General features: G+C 39.8%; 6 protein-coding genes across 6 annotated transcripts; 3 read left to right on the plus strand and 3 right to left on the minus strand.

Moving 5' to 3' along the window:
* Nucleotides 1-713: 713 nt before the first annotated feature.
* Nucleotides 714-3,885, minus strand: PCOAH_00044020 (Phosphodiesterase; the record flags this gene model as incomplete). The annotated part of the gene is made up of 6 exons (XM_020061186.1): nucleotides 714-1,240; nucleotides 1,331-2,679; nucleotides 2,829-2,986; nucleotides 3,131-3,285; nucleotides 3,491-3,636; nucleotides 3,800-3,885. 6 exons carry the CDS (start codon nucleotides 3,883-3,885, stop codon nucleotides 714-716), a joined length of 2,421 nt encoding a protein of 806 aa, XP_019916297.1.
* A 2,316-nt stretch (nucleotides 3,886-6,201) lies between these two features.
* PCOAH_00044030 (Uncharacterized protein) lies at nucleotides 6,202-7,538 on the plus strand (the record flags this gene model as incomplete). The annotated part of the gene is made up of 4 exons (XM_020061187.1): nucleotides 6,202-6,725; nucleotides 6,903-7,025; nucleotides 7,157-7,231; nucleotides 7,423-7,538. 4 exons carry the CDS (start codon nucleotides 6,626-6,628, stop codon nucleotides 7,536-7,538), a joined length of 414 nt encoding a protein of 137 aa, XP_019916582.1.
* A 504-nt stretch (nucleotides 7,539-8,042) lies between these two features.
* PCOAH_00044040 (Uncharacterized protein) lies at nucleotides 8,043-8,474 on the minus strand (the record flags this gene model as incomplete). The annotated part of the gene is made up of 1 exon (XM_020061188.1): nucleotides 8,043-8,474. One exon carries the CDS (start codon nucleotides 8,472-8,474, stop codon nucleotides 8,043-8,045), a length of 432 nt encoding a protein of 143 aa, XP_019916626.1.
* A 1,289-nt stretch (nucleotides 8,475-9,763) lies between these two features.
* Nucleotides 9,764-10,649, plus strand: PCOAH_00044050 (Uncharacterized protein; the record flags this gene model as incomplete). Its single annotated transcript, XM_020061189.1, has 3 exons — nucleotides 9,764-9,809; nucleotides 9,970-10,374; nucleotides 10,546-10,649. The coding sequence occupies 3 exons, from the start codon at nucleotides 9,764-9,766 to the stop codon at nucleotides 10,647-10,649; spliced, it is 555 nt and encodes a 184-aa protein (XP_019916928.1).
* On the minus strand, nucleotides 10,642-17,199 carry PCOAH_00044060 (Uncharacterized protein; the record flags this gene model as incomplete). The annotated part of the gene is made up of 3 exons (XM_020061190.1): nucleotides 10,642-10,876; nucleotides 10,983-11,323; nucleotides 11,410-17,199. The coding sequence occupies 3 exons, from the start codon at nucleotides 17,197-17,199 to the stop codon at nucleotides 10,642-10,644; spliced, it is 6,366 nt and encodes a 2,121-aa protein (XP_019916172.1).
* Nucleotides 17,200-17,680: 481 nt separating this feature from the next.
* Nucleotides 17,681-18,734, plus strand: PCOAH_00044070 (Ubiquitin-like protein ATG12; the record flags this gene model as incomplete). Its single annotated transcript, XM_020061191.1, has 4 exons — nucleotides 17,681-17,768; nucleotides 18,165-18,295; nucleotides 18,451-18,513; nucleotides 18,678-18,734. 4 exons carry the CDS (start codon nucleotides 17,681-17,683, stop codon nucleotides 18,732-18,734), a joined length of 339 nt encoding a protein of 112 aa, XP_019916457.1.
* Between the last annotated feature and the right edge of the window lie 258 nt (nucleotides 18,735-18,992).

An 18,992-nucleotide genomic window follows, 5' to 3' on the forward strand; every position in this document is an offset into this window, starting at 1 on the left:
TATATACACACACACACAAGTACGTTTTTAAATAAATGTACACAAATGGACGCGTAATTGCATGCGTAATTGCATACGTAATTGAATGCATAATCGCACCTGTAGGGGACGCATCTGATTTTCGGATGCTGGAGAATGTGCTGCGTGGCGCGAAATGCATCAGCTAAACCAGTGGTAAAGAAATAAATTCAATCCAATGCGAAGAATCGCATGTGGGTGAAGCACAAATTATATAAAAACACAAACATTGAGGTCTCGATAAAATATTCTTTGACATTACCGAGGGGGGAGGGGAAACGGGCGCATTAAAAATGGCTGTCCACTCACACTGGTAACAGTAAGCACGTGTGGGGGGGCGATCTCGTTCTGCCACACATGAGGATGGGTGAGCTAATTCCCCATGTCTCTATCGTCACACAAACATCAAAGGGGTACGTGCCATCTCTCAGCGCTGACTTGAAAGCAAGCACACGGGACTTATTTCGGGTAACCATTTTGGTGAATCACATTAAAATTGCGGCATACAAAGAAAGAACGCATGTGATCCTTTCACCTCGGAAGATGCTCCAATTATGCGGCACACCCACCCACACAACTGAGTTTCTTCTTTCCTCACCTGAGACAGAACTTTTCTCTTTTGGAAGAAACGTTTCAACTATGTGCCCCGCCGTTACGATGGCCCTTGATCGTACTGCCCTTTATCGAACTGCACTTCATCGCACTGCCCCTTTTTTTTCCTTCATTTCTTCCTCTTCCCGCTGGGCATTTTCCTCCTGACTGTAATCCTTTGTCAACGATATGACATCCTCTTCACCGATGTCTAGGAGGCTAATAATTCCCCTTAGCAATTTTTTTTTTTCTAAATTTTTGTAATAATCTGTGACTCTCATTTTGTCCGTATTGTAAAAGAGGTTAATATTTTTTTCGATTAATCTCCATGCCTTTAGGTTTACGTTTAAATTGTGAAGCACCTTTTGCGTTATTTCCTTTTTTGCCTTTTCCATGGATTGTAATTCTTGAATTAGTGGCGTTACAATAATTTCAAAGAAGTAGACTTGCTGGCTGGGTATGCTCTTCACAAAATCGTGGTCGTGAATAAAATTCAGTTTGATGTAACTGAAGTCGTAATTGTTCACGTTGTTGATATTGTTGATGTAGTTTATGTAGATATTTTCATAGTTGAAAATCATGGCTTCGTCGATGGATTGTTCGTTTCCTCGGGGGGTACATTGGTAGGCGCCTGCGTGGGGGGAAAGATCAAACATGTAAGACGGTCCACCCAATCGGGCAAGGTGAACGTGCACACATCGCTGCTGATTACACCTCTCACCCATGCTCTTATTCTTCCGGTGGAGCTCCTCGTCCTTCTTCTGCAGAAAGAACTCCTCGCTGACGAGCATGGTCCACTTGGCGTGGTCGCGCCACTTTAAGCACGTGTGCCCAATGTCAGCCACCTTAATGTTGATTGTGCCCAAATTAATGGCGTCCCTGTCACTAATGTCAAAATTCTCACTCCGTTTTCGCTTCTTAAAAATGTCTACATACTCAAAGTGCAATTTCATGTCCGTCGAAATTATTAACTCAATGATAAACTTTCTCAAATTCGTGTAATTATTTTTCTCCACCAGTTTGGTGTCTTCACTATTTATTAAAAAGTCGTGCCCAATGAGTTGCAAAATAGAGAAGGTGATACTGCAGTGGTAGTTTTCCAAAATGCTCATGTCGTTATATCTAATAGATAAAATGTGATTAGTTTCGGAGAGGTAAGCGTTTGTTTTCCCGGGGTGCCCCACGTCATGTGCTATGGACGCAATTAAGTAACAAATCATGTAGGTGTTATTTAAGCTCTTATCAAAGTCCGTCATGTGTGCAAGACATTTGGAAAGGTGGCAAACCGTTGCGCCATGATTCGCGTTGTGGTACGGATTGGGGAAATACATATTGTTAATTAACAACAAAAATAATTGTAATTTTTTTTTCTTTTTTTCATTATTTTCCATATATGGACTAATTAAATGGTAACCCACTTGTAAAATGACCAGAGTCGATTTCCCATGCTCCGAATCGATAAAGGAATAATCCCAGTTTTTTCCTATTTCGTCTGAATTTATTTTTTTTACATTTTTTAAAACGTCTGTTTCGTAAGCTATGGTTAAAATGTCTGACTCGTTCAGGTGTTTTTTCACATTTTGGAATTTTTTTTTTTCCTCATTTGTCCTTTTTTTCATTTCCTTATTTTTGTTAGCACCACACCCAATTAATAATCGCTTTAAAAAATAGGACACGGAGTAATAATCCTTGTAACACGCATTTATGGTAAAATCGTTAAAGAAAAAGCTCTTGTCTGAAAATAAAAATTTGTAATTCTCTTCCATTTTGTCGTAGTTATCATCCTTCGTTATATCCACAGCGATGGATTCATTTTCCTTATCCAACGTCGATTTGAAGTCTCCCACTTTTTTGTAATTACTGCAAACTATGTCCTTAATGGTGTGTAGCAAAATTCGATTTCTTTGTTCCGCCATATATCTCAAAATGGTGAACATAACCAACAGCGCCGTTAGTATGTACATGAAGTACAGTTCCACCTCTATTTTGGCCTTGGCAAACTTAACCAGGGACATTAGCACCGCGTTTATAATTAGGTAGCCTATTAGAAATAGCACCGTGGAGAGGAAGCTAACAGGTGGAGGAAAAGGGGTGGCATATTTGATCATTAAATGGATGTGTATACACTAGTGGGGAGAATTACCCTTTGTACACAACCTGTGCATCTGATGTGCGTCTCCCTTGGGGGTTAAACAAAAGGCACAGATAAAAATACCTACTTGAGCGTGGGCAGGCACAGAAGAAACACTGAATCTACAAAGAAGTGAACATACAAACTGAAGTTGCTGTTGTACAGGATGAAGCGGGTGCCATCGGCCTTTTTCTCCTCATCTTTTTTCGTAAAGAAGTAAAGAGACAAAAATTGAAACACTTGGTTCTGCGGGAAAAATGGGGGATCAGAAGAAATAGATAGTGGAAAAAAATATATCGACGTTTGAATATAATCCATCCGCAAAGTGGTGCAGCTGGACCAGTAATGCGATACCCCCAGATGATTCGCTCCCCCGCTGCCATAACTTACAATTATGATATATCCAACAAACAAACTTTTCGAATGGGAGTTTTTGGCCGGGGTAAAGGAAACCTTTATCAGCACAACCACGTGCATCAAACAATTCAAAAGGGAGAAGACAACCACAAAGTGCTCCATAACTGACGCGTCCTTCTTCGTTAGGTCTACGATGGAGGGGGGGAGGTACAGCGGGTTAGAAGCGCGACGGCTTGAGGGTGTCCCTGCTTATTGGCGTAACAGGGAAAACACCTTAACACTTGAAGGCGAGGAACTCCACCCTGTAGGCATAGTGTACACACGTTTTAGTATATTTCCCTGGAGGTTCATTTTGGGGAACCTATCGATGCGCGCATTTGATTCTTTTTTTACTTGCAGAAAAGGCGAAGAATTCTACTAATATAATGAATAGCGACACTGTTAGGTGGATGCAGATGTATTCTTTTATGTTGTGTATCCTCAGGGCGTTGTATTCTGCTTCTTTCTTTTTGTCCGAAAACTGCGGGGAGATGTAATACCTGACGGGGGGGAAAAAAGACCGAATGGGAGCAAAGATAAACAAAAAACGATTTGTGCTTTCCCTGGGGAATGTTTCATCTTAAGTTACACACACTAGTGCGGGGGGACATTTATCCAAAAATGCGTATGCGCATGTAAAGAATGCCCAACGCAAAGTCTTACTTGTTCTTTATCACGCCCTTCATGGTCCTTCCCTCGCTTCTTTCACTTTCTTCCTCCATCTTTGCATAAGTAGTATTTTCATTCATTAAGGAGTTATGTTTCAAATGTGTGTGTGTGCGCGTAGAAGGCTCCCTTCTTCGCTTCCGTAAGTGGGTCCACAATGGGAGCTTCAACACGAGCGCACGTTTAAGTGCACGGCGTGTATAGTTTTAACTCCCTGTGCTGCTTAGCAGTGATTAAGAAAGAAGACATGTTTCGTGAGTTCCTTTGATGATCGCAGCGCATCTCGCTGCTATCCTTCCAGGGCCTTTCAGCTGTATTAAAATGGGCTATTTTTTGCTTCCCCTTCTGGCGTTTTTTCTTTGCTGCTTCTTTTTGCCGCTTCTTTCTGCCGCTTCTGCTTGCTGCCTCCTTTTGCTGGTCTGTTGCCTCCTCTCTCAGTTTCCCTGATAATGAATTCCCCCCTCTACGCGTGTGTCCAAGAATTAGTAAAAGAAATGACCTTATTGCGTTCACAAAGATCACGGAGAATTAAAAGAAAAAAAAAAAAACAATAATAATAATTACGCACACGAGTGTGTATTCTCCAGTACTTTTTCGAGCATGTAGATATGCACAAAATAAAAGCTCACACGTGGGCATATGTTTACATGAGTATACAAATGTGTAATATGTGTAAAGTGCCTAATTAATACACGCTTTAAGAAAAAAAAAAAAAAAAAAAAAAGAGATAAATGCCTCTTTAAATCAACTGGGCGAGGTCATTTTAAATTCTTACAAAAACTTGAATGTTAATTTCTCCACATTAAATGTGAATGCATTCTTTTTTTTTTTTTTTTTTTTGAATATAACTTTATACAAAACTGTTCCTTTTGTTAAGAAAAAAAAAATTTCCGCAAAAGACATAAAATTGGTGATGCACACAAGATTACTTTTTTTTTTTTTTTTTTTTTTTTCCTTCCTTACTGACCATTTGATCCCTTACGAAGTAGCATTAAGTTTCAGCTCATCACAGTTATGGCAATTACTAAATTTTACCTTTTTTAAAAAAACGCACATTGGGGGGTAAATGTTTGCAAGCTGTCTTTGCGTTTTGCGCCTCTATCATATCGTATGGCTGATGCTACATTCAAAAGCGGGAATAGGGCGAAGCTTCTAGGAATGGAAGCAGCAGGATAAACAGACGCACAAGAAGTATTAGAAGCAATAGAGGATATTGTGCCCATCCCCTCGAGGCGAATCGCAACAAATGGCGTAACATAAGGACGCTTACATTGTCTACGCGTATTTTTCCTACATTTGTTCTGCCCACGTGGCGAATCTGAATTGTTGTGTGTGGGGAGACTTCATGTGGATGCCTCAAGGGGGGTGTTACGCTTGCATAGGTATATGTCTGCGAAGGATTGCAGATGAATGAGGACACATAAAAAACGGTGTCTTACACTTTTCTTTCACGTTTGGGCAAATTGCCGATCGGGATACTACCCCTTTATCATTTTGTTTGTCCCCTTTTCATGTCCGAAACCGAGAACTGTTTAAAACACATGCCGTAAAAATCCCATCCATCCACAATTGACCGACATGCAGTGTTGCACATTTTGTTAGATCTTGCATAATACTCTTTTTTTTTTATTTTATTTTTTTTCATGCAACCTGGCGAACGTTTGAAGAACGTATAAAAATGTTTTCCTTTATATTGGGGCTGTTATGAAGTATGTATTTTTTTTTTTTTAATTCAAAGTGGAAACTACATTTTAACATTTCCACGTTTTGTAAATAAGTAGCTGTTTCTTAGTGAATGCTTTTTTTTTTTCTTTAGGGGGGGGCACATGGTGGAAACGTTGCTTCCAATGGGGGGAATAAGCTCCGCAGTATACATTAACACCTCAAAAAAGTGTCTACATAAAAAAAAATATTTCTACTTAAGAAATTTCCTTCAGTGATTTCTTCCCCTTTTCATACAATATCATGGTGGAAAGGAACATTTCAGCAAGGTCAGCCAACTGTCAAATGGTGAAAGGTTAAATGTGCATTAGAGGATATCTTGGGTGGGGAACATGCACCTCCTGTTCTTTCGCTTTTGCGCATAGTACACCTTTTTTTCCGCAGGGTGTACCTGGGCAATTTCAATCCGCTTTATCGCGCGAAAGGAAAAATTGGCTAATTTAGTGTAATAAACTGGAAAGATAAAAAAAAAAAAAAAAAAACAGCTAAACGGGTTATCACTATCGCGCAAATTGAGCAATTATTTGTAACATTCGCGGGTGAGTTCGGAGTTTTTTTTTTTTTTTCCCTTTTTCCGGCGTTTATAACATTAAAGGGTCTCACTTTTGCATTCTCAGTGTGAAAGGAATCTGGGTGAACTTGAAAAATGGGACTACTCCACTTTGAGTGTATTTTTTCCTAATTCGCAAAGTTTGCCAGTCCTCAAATGTTCATTTGTGTTTACACAACTGGTTGGCAGAAAGATACGGAGTATTATCGAGGGTGAAGAAAAAACCTCCCTAAAAATGTACACTTTACATTTCATCGCAAATGCTTGTACTTCCATAGAGCTGTAATAATGTGACGAAGTGGACCAAAACAGCGTGCGCAGATCCACACGTATGTACACATGTACCAGTGCACACATAGGCGGGACTGCAGACGTACGATACGTATAAAGACACAACATCGCTTGCAGTCTTCCCATAGTTAATTGAAATAAGACTCTGCCTGTGAGCCGTGCCCCTTTTTAACAATTTTACCCTCCTCCATTTCATCTGCGCCTCCACCTGAAACTTCCCCCGATTTGATCTACACCTGCCCAGTTGTGGCTTTTCCAAAATGGGGTTGATCAAAAGTATTTTTTACCCGAACATTATCCCAAGGATCAAAAATGAAATCAAGGGTTACAACATCAATCAGAGTGTGAAGAAGGCACTGGGTAGGACATAAAAGGGGGCTCAACACAATGCCCAAGGAGTACCATGCGGAGAGACATACTGAGAGAGCAAATGAGAAAAAAAAAAAAAAAGAAATGGGGGTACTGTTTATGCAAGTACACCCCTGTGCATATTATTTTGCCCGCGCTTAAATCCACCTTCCCGTCTTTTCCGCGTAGTGTCCGATACAGGTATCCTGACCATCCACTTCTGGGCACCTACATTTAAATGGTCCATCTCCCTGGCGAACATCGTTGATATAAATAGGGACCCAAAGCTGCTTTCCCTGCCCCAGCAGTTTGGTAATTGCTAACCCCACTCCAACGTTAATCAGTTTTGTTGGACGTATGCACATATCGTATATATATATTTCTTTCATTCCTTTTTACACCATTTTTATATTCTCCCCTTAACGCGCCATGCTTTTCCTTAGCCATATGTATGACCGGATTGCTGTTCACAAGATTCGCCTACGTTATTAAGCCGCGAAATTATAATTTGCTGACCAGTAAGTTTAGTAGAAATGGAAAAAGGCTCCTCTGCGTGGGAGCGTGTTGGGAGAAATTCGCACATGTCCACACAGGCGTTCATGTGTGTATGTATATAAGCACGTTTGTCTGCATATTTATATGCACACTTATATGTAAGCTTGCACGTATGCATCCATGGCAAACGCCCATTTTTCCTCCCTCTCCGTAGTAAACTTCTTCATGAGCTTAACGGCGCTGTATCAGATTGCGCGCATCGCAAATTATAAGTATAACACGGAGTATAAAAATGGGGGCATTGGTGAAAAAAAGGACGGCGAGCAATGAAACAAAAAAAAGGAGAAATGAGATAACGTAAAAAAAAAGGGAGAAAATAAGCAAGCAGTCAAGTAGCCGCACGTGAAAAAATGATAAACAAAATTAACAACACCCATGTCGTAGTCACATGCGGCGTTATTATTTTTTTTTTTTTTTCACCCCAAATGAAACAGTCGAGCAACCACAATTTTAAAGCATAAACTGTTCCCACGGGGAAAAATAAGAATATATTTTTGAATACAAAAAAATAATCACACAAACAAAAAAAAAAAAGAAAAAAAAAATTAAAACACCTTTTACAATTTTCGAATGTAAAAAGGCATACAAATGGGAAAGACGCATTCCATAAAAATGCTAACCACAGCGGCTGGGAGAAAAACAATTCTGTCTCACACAGTTACAATAAATGAGAGTTTATTTTCCAACACTTGGTCATTTTGCACGAGTAGGATTGTCCAAATAAATAAATCGTGTTAAATATGTGCACACCATTTTTACCCTTCATGGGAGCGATCAATCATTGCATTCGTTCGAATGTAAAGGATAGCAGAGAGTGGAGAGCTGCAATGTTTCTTCCCCGTTTTGCAGCGGAACCTTGTTTTCCGTAGCTTCACTCTGACTTGTGTTCACCATTGCTTGGAAATGTTTTATCCTTTCTCGTATCTCCTTCAAATGTTGCTTGATTAATTTTTTTTTTTTTATAAACTTATTAATATAACTTAGCCTCAGTTTTTTCTCCTTCTTTGAATTGGGGAAAACAAAGGATGATATTTTACATTCCATTTTGATTCGTCTTCTTATTTTTTTTTTTCTTCTTTGTTCATGTTTTTCTTTCATTTTGTTTCTATCCGATATTATGTATGACCGCACTTTTTCTTCTATTTCGTTGTTCAGGTTAATTTCCAGGTTGAATTTTCTGACTGGTCTCTTCTTCACGCTAACCATTTTGTAGGGCAATGATCACAGTTGGGAAAGGGGGGGAGTTGTTAATTGTGCAAGGCCGAGGTGCTGGTGATTTCTAACTTGCGTGCCTTCATAAGGACTTATGTATGTACATTTATGGCTCTAACGAATTGGTCACCGGGAGGGAAAAATGAGAATGTCTGTCTGCATGCCCCCGCCGGGTTCTGAATGAATGTCCGGGTCTTCTTCCCTACCACTACGTACGTAACGAGTGGCAAATACAAGCAAAGGAAAAGATGATCTTCTACCCCTTTAACATTTACAAATTTTGTACAAAGAAAAGGAAAAGAAAATGCATTTTGAGGAAGGAAGATGTCTTTCTGCCATCCCAGTTCAATTGCGTTAATTATTTTCGTTATAGGGCACGATGCCTTGTTAAAGCTTTAAAAGAACGAGAAGGAAAAAGAGGCATATAATTGGGGGGGGGGGGGGGGGGGAAATCGAAGGAGGCATATAAAAATATGCAGCCTGGGCATGGCACAATTTGGCCAAAATTTTGACGAAAATTTTGATGAAAAATTTGATGAAAAATTTGCAGTGCCCATAAAGTATTAATGGAAGCAGAGGAAAATAAAGAAGATGAAAGAAAATGCCCAATAAAGCAAATCAACGCATAAATAAACTGTTCCCAATAGGGTAAACTAGTTGGCACTTTTAAGTAAATATAAAATGATTGCATACTTTTATTTTATGTATATTCATACGTATCCATTTCAAATGATTGGAAGGAAAAAAAATTATTAAAAAAATGAAAAGAAAACGTTCATTCGAATGGCCAAAAAAAAAAAAAAAAAAAAAAAAAAAAATACATGCAATATATCAAGGCCTGCAGAATAGGGGAAGGGGAAAAAAAAAATTGCTCGCCAAAAAATTGGAACAAAATAAAAATAGGGGGTTTTCGCGAAAATGTAGAAAAGTCGTGTTCGGTGTATGCATTCGTAAATAAGGAAAAATACGAATGACAAGTGTTCGCATAACTTGTTTATATGTATATGCAAGTATGTACATATTTACGAATAAATATAATGCGAGCGCTGCTAGAGCAGGGCCCTTGAATAACGCAACCCATTTTTAGGCAGCCAAAAAGAAAAGTGGCCACACCCCTCATGCTAGCCTTTTTCAAATAAATGTGACAAAAAAGAAAACTTGTTAACCACATTTGGACCAAACTGTGCAACAAATTTCTTCATTATGAATACTGAAAAAGGAGCAAACATTTCGAATTGACATTGCAGAGAGCTGTCTCGTGGAGTTTCCTTTTGGACGTGAAAATGAATGAAAAGGAAAAGGAGAGGCAGAAGGCCGACGAGAAAAAGTGTTAGTTTGGCTGCGGCGTTTGTGTACATTTGTGGACTTGCGCAACGGACGGAAAAAGTTCACATTTTTGAATTTTTTGAATTTTTTTTTTTTTCTCACCCGACATGTGGATTGACATATGTGGATTAACATATGTGGATTATACCCTCCCCCCCCGTAGTAATCGACTTCGACCCGCAAAAGGCGCTGACAAAATTTGACATGAACAACTACAATGAAGATTTTGTTGTTACAAATAATATTCTCAAATACCACATGAAGAGCATAGAAATTTATAACTACGAAAAAAATAAAATTTATGATAAGGATGAACTGAATTCATATAAGGACAAACTCATCCATAAGGACAACATCCACTATTATCCGTATGAGTTGTATTTTAACACGTACAGGAATATCTACAAGGAGGACAAAGTGCTCCTCAACTTGCCCAATCGGGTGAAGAAAAAGAAGGAAGCGGAGGAGAAGGAAACGGAAGAAAAAGAAACAGAGGAGAAAGAAACGGAGGAAAAAGAAGCAGAGGAGAAGGAAGCAGAGGCGAAAGACAAAGAAGACAACGCATCAAGTAAGGAAAATCATCCCACGTGGGGAAAAGCGAACAGGATGACACTAATCGTCGAAGCGCAGCTGCGTTGTGGGAAATATGCACATGTGTATATTCGTATATACTCCCACGCAGATATACGAGAGGGACCGCCCTTTTCATGCTTCTTTTCTTTTTTCCCACCCCGCACAGACACATTGGAGGAAGAACAGGGACTAGAGGACGACTACAACTTTGATTATAACAAAAGTGAAGATGAACTAGAGAATGAAGAAAATGATGAGAATGTCATATAATCAGGGGAATCCGAACGAGATGGGAAATTCGCCTAACCGCTTCCTTTATTGGGGTTGCAAGTTTGCCATCCTTAAGCGCTTCAGAAAATTGTGTGCTGATCAGAATGGAAATTACTTCTTCTAAATCTTCGTATCTGTTAAATAGGTAATTGCTTACCTCATCTGGGGAAATAAAATTAACGTTCGCGTAGAGGTACTCGTTGGTGAATTCCCGTATCTTGGGATATCTGCCAGGGGGTGAAAGAACATTTGTGAAGTGACAAACATTTCTGTGTGTATTGTGAAAACAGCGCATGCGCTCGTGTAGCGTGCCGCCCCCGCTGCTTGACTAACCTATGCAGGAGCATGTGCAGGACCAGGAAGAAGGCCAGCCGCTTAACATTTAAGTGCAGAGTTGCACACATGAAAATATTTATTGTCAGCTCGGAAATCGTTCGAACGAGCGCAAAGGTTCCGTATTTTTCGAAGGTGGAAAGGAAGAAGTTTAAAAAACAAAAGGCCGCAAAATTATTCATCAGGGAAAACTTCACAAAAAAATTAACACTTTTTAAAAATGTCTCCAGTTGTATTAAGTTGAAATTATTCAAGTAGTATAAAATTTTAATTAAACAAATGTTGACATATTCTAATAATTCAATTTTGTCTTGATACTTTTGTTTTATTTGTTTATTTGCCTGTCTCCTTTTTTTTTTTTCCTCTTTTAACATGCATTTCGTGTCCCCCCCCCACCGCCGCATTCTTCGTCAGTCAGAAAAATTACATTTCTGTCGAAGAATATGTTATAGTTGTAAAATATTTTTTTTAAAAAGTCAAACTGGTCTTCTCTTTTTTCGAGTGAGAGTATTTCGCCTAAGTTGATGTTGTGCAGGTGGAGGGCAAATGGGGGTTCCCCGGTGGCCTGCACTCTGTTAGCAACGATGTCTTCCCGCGTACCACCATCTTTATGTTTATCAGTATCCATATCGTGATTGTTATTCTTACACTTGTTGTCACCACCCGCATTGTTTCTTCTGCGTGCAGCCCTCCCCTCGTTGAACGCACGGATTATCTCACCGACCTCTGTGTAGTCGCAGCCCATATAAAACTTCCTGTAGTACCTAATATACAGAAAGAGGACGTCGTCCCGTATATAGCCAAAGGTGTATACATCTTTGTATCGGACGAGGAAATCGAAAAATAAAAATTCAATAGACTTTTCCCTTCCCGTCTTCATCACATTGGTGTAGGCATAATTGCTATACTCGGTGTGCGAGGTGTAGTAACACAGGGTGTTAAAGAAACCGCTGATCAGGTAGTAATTATATTTATTTAAAAAAAGCAGGTAAAAAATGTGACTGTACAGGTACGTTTCGCTATACTCCAAGCACTTAATTACGCTGATATTTTTTTTCGTTTTATCTAGCAAAAAATGGACGTCTTTTATTAAATTCTCCTCCTCGATGGATACCTTTTCTTCACTTTCGCTTAGGTTTATGTCGTCTACGAAGTCGTTGTTGATAAGGATGTTCTCGAATTGGAGGTCTCCCCGGGGGGAAGAACCATTTGGGGTGGTGCTTACAAGGGGGTTGTGCCCACTGGGGTTGCCTGAACAGGCTTGTCCACGCATGCGGCCCTTCCTCGTAGAAGCGAACTTGTTCTTGTGAAAAATGGAAAAGCTCGTGTACTTCAAAGCGTAGTTGTACAAATAAATGAAATTATTAATTTTATTAAAAACAGTCTTGATGAGCTTGTACTTGTACGGCCGGTTCAGGAACAGAGTGGTGATTTCTTCTTCGTATTTGCAAGTGCAGGGATTGTTCATGCTTCCCCCGTGGGAGTTTCCCATCCTCTGTCCATTCGAACGATTGGCATAACTCACATTCGTAGCTCCCCCATTGTTCTGCAAATATATAGGCTCGTAATAATCACACAAATGGACCGTTACATCATTAAAGATGTTGTAAATATTCGTCGAGGATGTTTTCAAGTACTGATAAATGTTACGCTTACTTTTTCTAACATTGTCGTCCATTTTCTTTTTAAGGTAAAGTTCGTATGGGAAGTCATGGCAGTATTTGTTGAAAACGTTGGAAAATTCGAACGTCTCCATTTCTCCACATGAATTAAAAGTGGCATAATTGTACAGGTAATTCAAAAGGAATAAGCACATTTTATTTGTCCTGATATTTTTTTCACACAATAATTTTAGCATCAACTGGGTTAGTATGTTTATGTATTTTTTTTTAACTTCAAAGAGGACGTACATAAGGACAGCTTGGTCCTCCCCAACCTCTGCGTGGGTGTTCACCTCCCTCTTCTGCTCTTCCTTTTGACTTTCCTCCTCATTGCTGCTTTGGTCTTCCCCACTGTCATCCGAGTTGAACCGCTCGTAGAAGTAATTCTGTGTGGGTTCTTCCTCCGTGTTGTTCTCCCCGTTTGTTCCTACAGCTGTGGTTAGTTCATTGTTCACACCCGTTTGCTGTGGTTCCACGCCTACCTTAGCTCTTCCCTTTGGTGCAGTCTGCCTCCCCCTCTGCACGATATTACCACTCCTCTTAAAAAAGTACAGCGGGTATGACGTTAAGAGGAACGCGGTCAGACCCAGACATATCTCCCTAACGAAGACGTGCGAATCGCCTATGTCACTTTCGTACACATATTCCTGCAAGTAGAGGATCAATATTTTTGCTATTTTGTTAATGTCTAATGTGAAGGGAAAAACGTCCTTGTTCTGTTTTTTCCCTTCCTCTATAACCTCCTCCCAGGTGATGTTCTTCTTAACAAGTTTGACTTTTCGCTTCATGTAAAAGGAGGTGTTCCTTCGTTTTCCCCTTCCCTTTTGCACTGCCATATTATTTACTTCCACCTTTGCGTCACATTTATTCTTCAATTTTGTGGATTCTACTTCGCGATCACTTCCGATGGTTGAGTTGTCCCCGAAGGAAGGCCACTTCTTTCCCGTAGTCGTGGCTTTACCGTCATGTTCCTCGTTAGAGTATTCATTTGTACAAGTGCCAATGTGGGGACTTTCATGCGTACAGGATTCTCCATCAGACCCTTCACTGGGAATGTTTATGCTGCGCCTGATGCTACTTTCGGAGCTGTTAAGGGGGGCATTATTTTTTGTACTTCTCCCCTTTTTAGATCTAATGAGACCCCTAAAGATGGTAGTGAATTCCTCATAAAGGAGCAAAAACTGGGAGATGTACCTTCTCCTCAATTTGTCCACCACGTTAAACAAAGCGAGGAGGCAAAATATCTTCATGTTAAAATCAATGGGGTATGACTCAAAGTTGATTTTTTTAAAAAAAAAAGCATCATTCTGGATGGGGTTGTTATTTTTTACATCCAGTTCGTCCATCGTGGGAACAGGTGAGGAGCTCATCTGATAATCCTCCTTCAGCAGAGCATTTTTTATCCTGTAATGGGAGGAACACTTCTTTAAGACATAGTAAAAAAGTTTAAACAAGTCGGAAGAAACGTCGGGAATGATCTCTTCGCTAACGAATAAAAGGAGAATGAAGTAACCTTTCAAATGGAGGAAATTATCCTTCTCCTTTACAATTTTCAAAAGAACATTATTGTACAGGTAATGAATGGCCTTGTCCCTTTTTAACAGATATATGGGCATGTAAAAGAATATTTTGGACGCTTCATATTGTATAATTTCATTGTAATGGAACAAATTATTTTGTAAAACATCGAGAAAGAAGGAGTGTGTCTTCTCCTTCACCAAAAAGTAATCACATTGGCATATACTTTGTATGAGTAGACATATGGAATGCCTTAAAATTTCTCCCTTCTTTACTTTATATATTCTTTTTTTTTCATTAAAAAGGATAATTTTTTTTATTTCGTTTTGTAAATTTTCATCGATATGTTCTTCCAACTTTAACAATATTTTGGAAATGCATGTGATGGAGCCATGTTTTATCCATACATTTTCTTCGTAGCTCTTTTTCACCAAGAAGGGAAGAACCACTTTTATGAAGTACTCTCCATTATGGGTGGACAGATTAGCTAGCGATTCCGCTGCCAGCAATCTCGTGTTCACATTTTCGTGAAACAGCTTAAAGGAATATAAGTGGAAAATGACTGGGTATTTGTACAAAACGAACTTGCATACATCCTTCGTTTTTATGATGATGGACTTTTTCAAATTGATGAGCTCGCTGAAGTTGCACGTCGACAGGATATCAATGTTGAAATTGAAAATTTCCTTTTTGCATCCCTCCAGGAGTTTCCTGGTACCCAGAAGATGGGTTTCGTCCTCTGGGAAACCACCTTCCTTCGGTGCGCTACTTTCTTCCTCTGCTAAAGCGCTATCCTGCTGTCTTGCGCCTCCCAGCTGCCCCTTCTGCAGCCCCTCATAGTACGCACTTACAGCATCGCTGCTAAAAAACAAACTCACAAAGTGCACGATATCGTTGAAGAATATCTCCCTATTGTGGGGGGAACCGTCCGCCGAGTTACCACCCAATGGGGACCCATCAAATTGGTAAAAGAAGTTAAACTTCCCAATAAATATTTGCAGAAGCGACATGGCGGACTTCCTCAAGTTGATATTATCCTCGAATAAAGACAGAACTATCAACTTGGTAAATATTAAGTGGAAGAAAAAAAAGTGGATCCCCTTCTCATTCTGCTCATAACGAATTTGAATAAACTTATTGTACTTCAATAGACTATACAACAGAACAAACGTGCTCGCAAAAATTTTATCCTTATTCGTGTACAAACTTTCTACAATTTTCCGAAGAAGGAAGTTAACAATCTCTGTGCTGATACTTGTCTTTCCAAAGAGGTAATGAAATAAGGTGTAATTAATGGTGCACCAAATGTTGTAATCCTTATATTTGGCTAGCTCGTTAAATTTTGCTATTATCACACGAACGTTTTCCATGCTCAGATGGGATAATATGTTTCCAAAACTTTTGGAAAGGCACCACCGAATGTAGGTACTACTGTCGTTAAAATAGTACATCAGCAAGTTCAATATTTGTAGGATGTCCTTTTCGCAGGTGTATTTTTTCTGTGCATTTGTGGGAAGCACTTCTTCATGTCGTTTTGGTTGTGGATTCCACCCTTCTTTTGTCTCCTTTTGGTACATGGTGAAAACCTCGTTGATGTTTAAAAAGAGAGGGAATTTGTCGAACAGGTTGGAGTGGAGAGGCTCGCTAGGGGCGATATCACGCGGGGGCGTCCGCCGCACCCCATTATTATTAGCAGCCTCTCCATTATTAGTTGTGTCCCCCCTTGGCAACGATATTTCCGCATTTTTCTCCAAAAATAACAAGGCGTAATAACCGAGGCAAAGAATCTTCAACGACTTGGACATCTGCGTAAAGTCCAAGTGGACATGATTTTGAATAAAAAAAAAATTATAAAAATTGGCGTAATTTTTTAACAGTCTTTTCTCACCCCTTTTCAGCAACCTCTTATGAGTTAGTAAAATTCCGCATAAAACTATATTGCTGAATTTAACGCAACAGTTGGGGGAAGCAATGTTTGCACTGGTCACAAGGAAGAAGTCATCCTCCAGTTGTGTTTTTTTCTCAGCCAAGGAGTTTATTTGTACCAATTTTATCATAAGTTCTTTGGAAAAAAGGATAAAATTGGTGAAGTAAACTTTCTCCTGATATACATCGTCCCTCCTTAGAAACTGCGCATACAATATAGAACAGGCTTCCTTCGCTTTGTCGTTCTTCCCCACGTAGTAGTAAAATATTTCCTCAATGTTCCCTAGCATATTGCCCCTCACAGACAGTAGCTTAAACGGGATATACATGCAGAACGACAGCCAAATAAGTAGGATGTACAAAATTACCCACGCGTTGTTCCCATCATCCATCGTATTAGACTTAATGTTCGTGAACTGGTTAAAAACGAGTTCCTCTTCCTTCAGTTTGAGCAACAAGTCCACTATGCTGCTTAAGCAGAATGAGTCACATGGAAAGAAAGTTTTAATTTTTTTTTCCCCCCTTACGGATATTAGTGTGTTGTAGTATTTGTATACTTCCTCTATCACCGTGTACATCTTCAGGTGGGTTTCTTCCTCCGTCTTTGTGTCGTCTAAAATTTTGTTACTCTCTCCCTTTTCTTCTCTTTCGGCGTGCATTCCGTGGCCATTTTCTACTTCTCCGTTTAACTCAATGTGCGTCTTTTCCTCACCATTGCTACTGAGACCCGTTTGATTCACCCCCCCTTGGCTATCCTCCACATCACTTGAAAGTCCTGTTTCGCGAGAAGCTACCTTGCTTATCTGGTAACCACCTCCATTTGCTCCCCCCAACTGTTTCTTAAAATGGGATAGAATCCTTGTCAACCGGGTGAAGCTTTTTTTTAGAAAATTTAGAAATTGCTCCACCAGCAGAGGCAGGTGCGGGTCCAACACCGTTTTGGCTTCCCTATAGCTATTCAGGCAATTGTTTAAATAATTTAAATTTTCCAAAATGGGGGTGAAATTTCTTATCACTTCGTTATCGTCATCCTGGTCCAGGTACCGTCTTATCAGTTCTACTTTCTCCTTGACGTTATCATACTCGCGAAAAAACGATATTTTGTTTTCCATCGTTTGGGTGTGTGTGCAAGAGAAGGCATGACTGATGGGCTACATCTCCCTTCGCAACGTGTTGTGTAGAACTTAATGGGACAAATCACGGGCGTAATAAACTATGACAAGAAAAAAAAAAAAAAAAAAAAACCGTTGGAGGTATCCCTTCGTAAGTGTTCCAACGGCCACACAGGTTATCATCGTTCGGGCGGTTAACCCAATTTTTTCCTCAACGCCCTTGATGGGCAGTCTCCCCGAAAAAAAAAAAAAAAAAATGTTCACCTATATCACATCGGCCAGGCGCATATAGTGCTTGCGCAAATGCGCACATTCGCCGGACGATATTCACCCAAAAGAATAAAAAAGAAATAGAAAAATATATCCGCATGAGAGAGGCAAAAAAAAAAATATAACTACATGGGAGTGGCCAAAAGAAGAAAAAAAAAAGCAGCGTAATATTCGGAACAGCTTTACCCACTCACAATTTGACGCAAAAATAATGTCAGACTCGGTGATACGTTATTTTCCCAACTTTGAGAAGAAGCCGGATATGCGCGAGAGCTTGTTCTCCAGGAGGAATAGAAAAGGTACTACATGGGGGAGTGCACAGTTCATTCAAGCGTATGGATGGGCAAAGGTCTATCCACAACGAAAAACTAAGCAAAAATATAGGCAGTAAAATATAGCAGCAGACGTATTCCTTACATGCGGCACGTGTATATATGTTTCCTTCATTGTGGGATTAGCAAAGAAGAGTCGAACTTTTTGTAAATCCTCTCAGATGTGTGCATGTGTTTCTACCCGACTCGCCTTACGTTCGCACACGTGCGCTACATATGTGCTTGTGGGATGTGCACCCAGTACTGCCTTCGTATGTACGCCTCCGTAGCCCCTCCTACGCATACTACATGTGTCCACCTCCTATGCATAGCTACATGTGTCCACCCGCTATTAATACTACATATGCCCTCCTCCCCGAGCAGTCAAGATCGCCTTCAAAAGCATCAGCGGAACGGCCGTTTTGAAAAAAAACAAAATACTTATTAACGGAAACGAAACACTTGAATCTGTGCTGAATTTCCTCAAGAAAGTGTTTAACAGGAATGAGCACATCGTAAGGAACGCGCCCTCAGAGAGCACGTTAATAGCCCTACAGATGTTCATACGACCATGCGTTCATCCTTTCTAAACATGGTGTTTACTTATAAGTGCCCTTTTTCAGAAAGAAAAACATTTTTATTTTCTACCCCCTTTTTTTTTTTATTGCAGTATCTGTATATTAACAACACCATAAAGCCAAACCTCGATGATTTCCTTGCCGATCTTTACGATGTAAACCTTTATAAAAAAAAATCGGATTATAGAAAACATCACGTGCATACTATGCAATTGTGTGTGTATATATGTAGTGCCAAATGTAACCCCAGCGTCGTGGTACATGTAAACGTGTATTCCATTTGATGGAACAATTTCTCCCCCCCTTTTTTTTTTTACAGCTGTATCAAGTTTCGAACTGTCTAAACATCTCATATAGTTTTACCCCCGCGTATTAAGAGGTAAGGGGAAAAGTGAGCTTACACGAGGGAGGTGTGCACGGGAAAGAAAATGAAAAATGCTCTCTTCATCGTGTAAAGGAGACTACAAAAGTGAGTTCATTCTTTAGACATATAGAAACACGTACTTATGTGCCCACTTCCCACCTGGTGGGCTATTTAAAAACAAACGGAATAGCTGCACAAAGATTGGAAGGAAATTTGGGGAAGAGGCTTGCACACAGCTTCTCCTTTTCCTAGACTTACGTTCCGTTGCCC

This window comes from Plasmodium coatneyi, chromosome 12 (genome assembly GCF_001680005.1).
Source record: "Plasmodium coatneyi strain Hackeri chromosome 12, complete sequence".
In the NCBI taxonomy this organism is placed as follows: domain Eukaryota; phylum Apicomplexa; class Aconoidasida; order Haemosporida; family Plasmodiidae; genus Plasmodium; species Plasmodium coatneyi.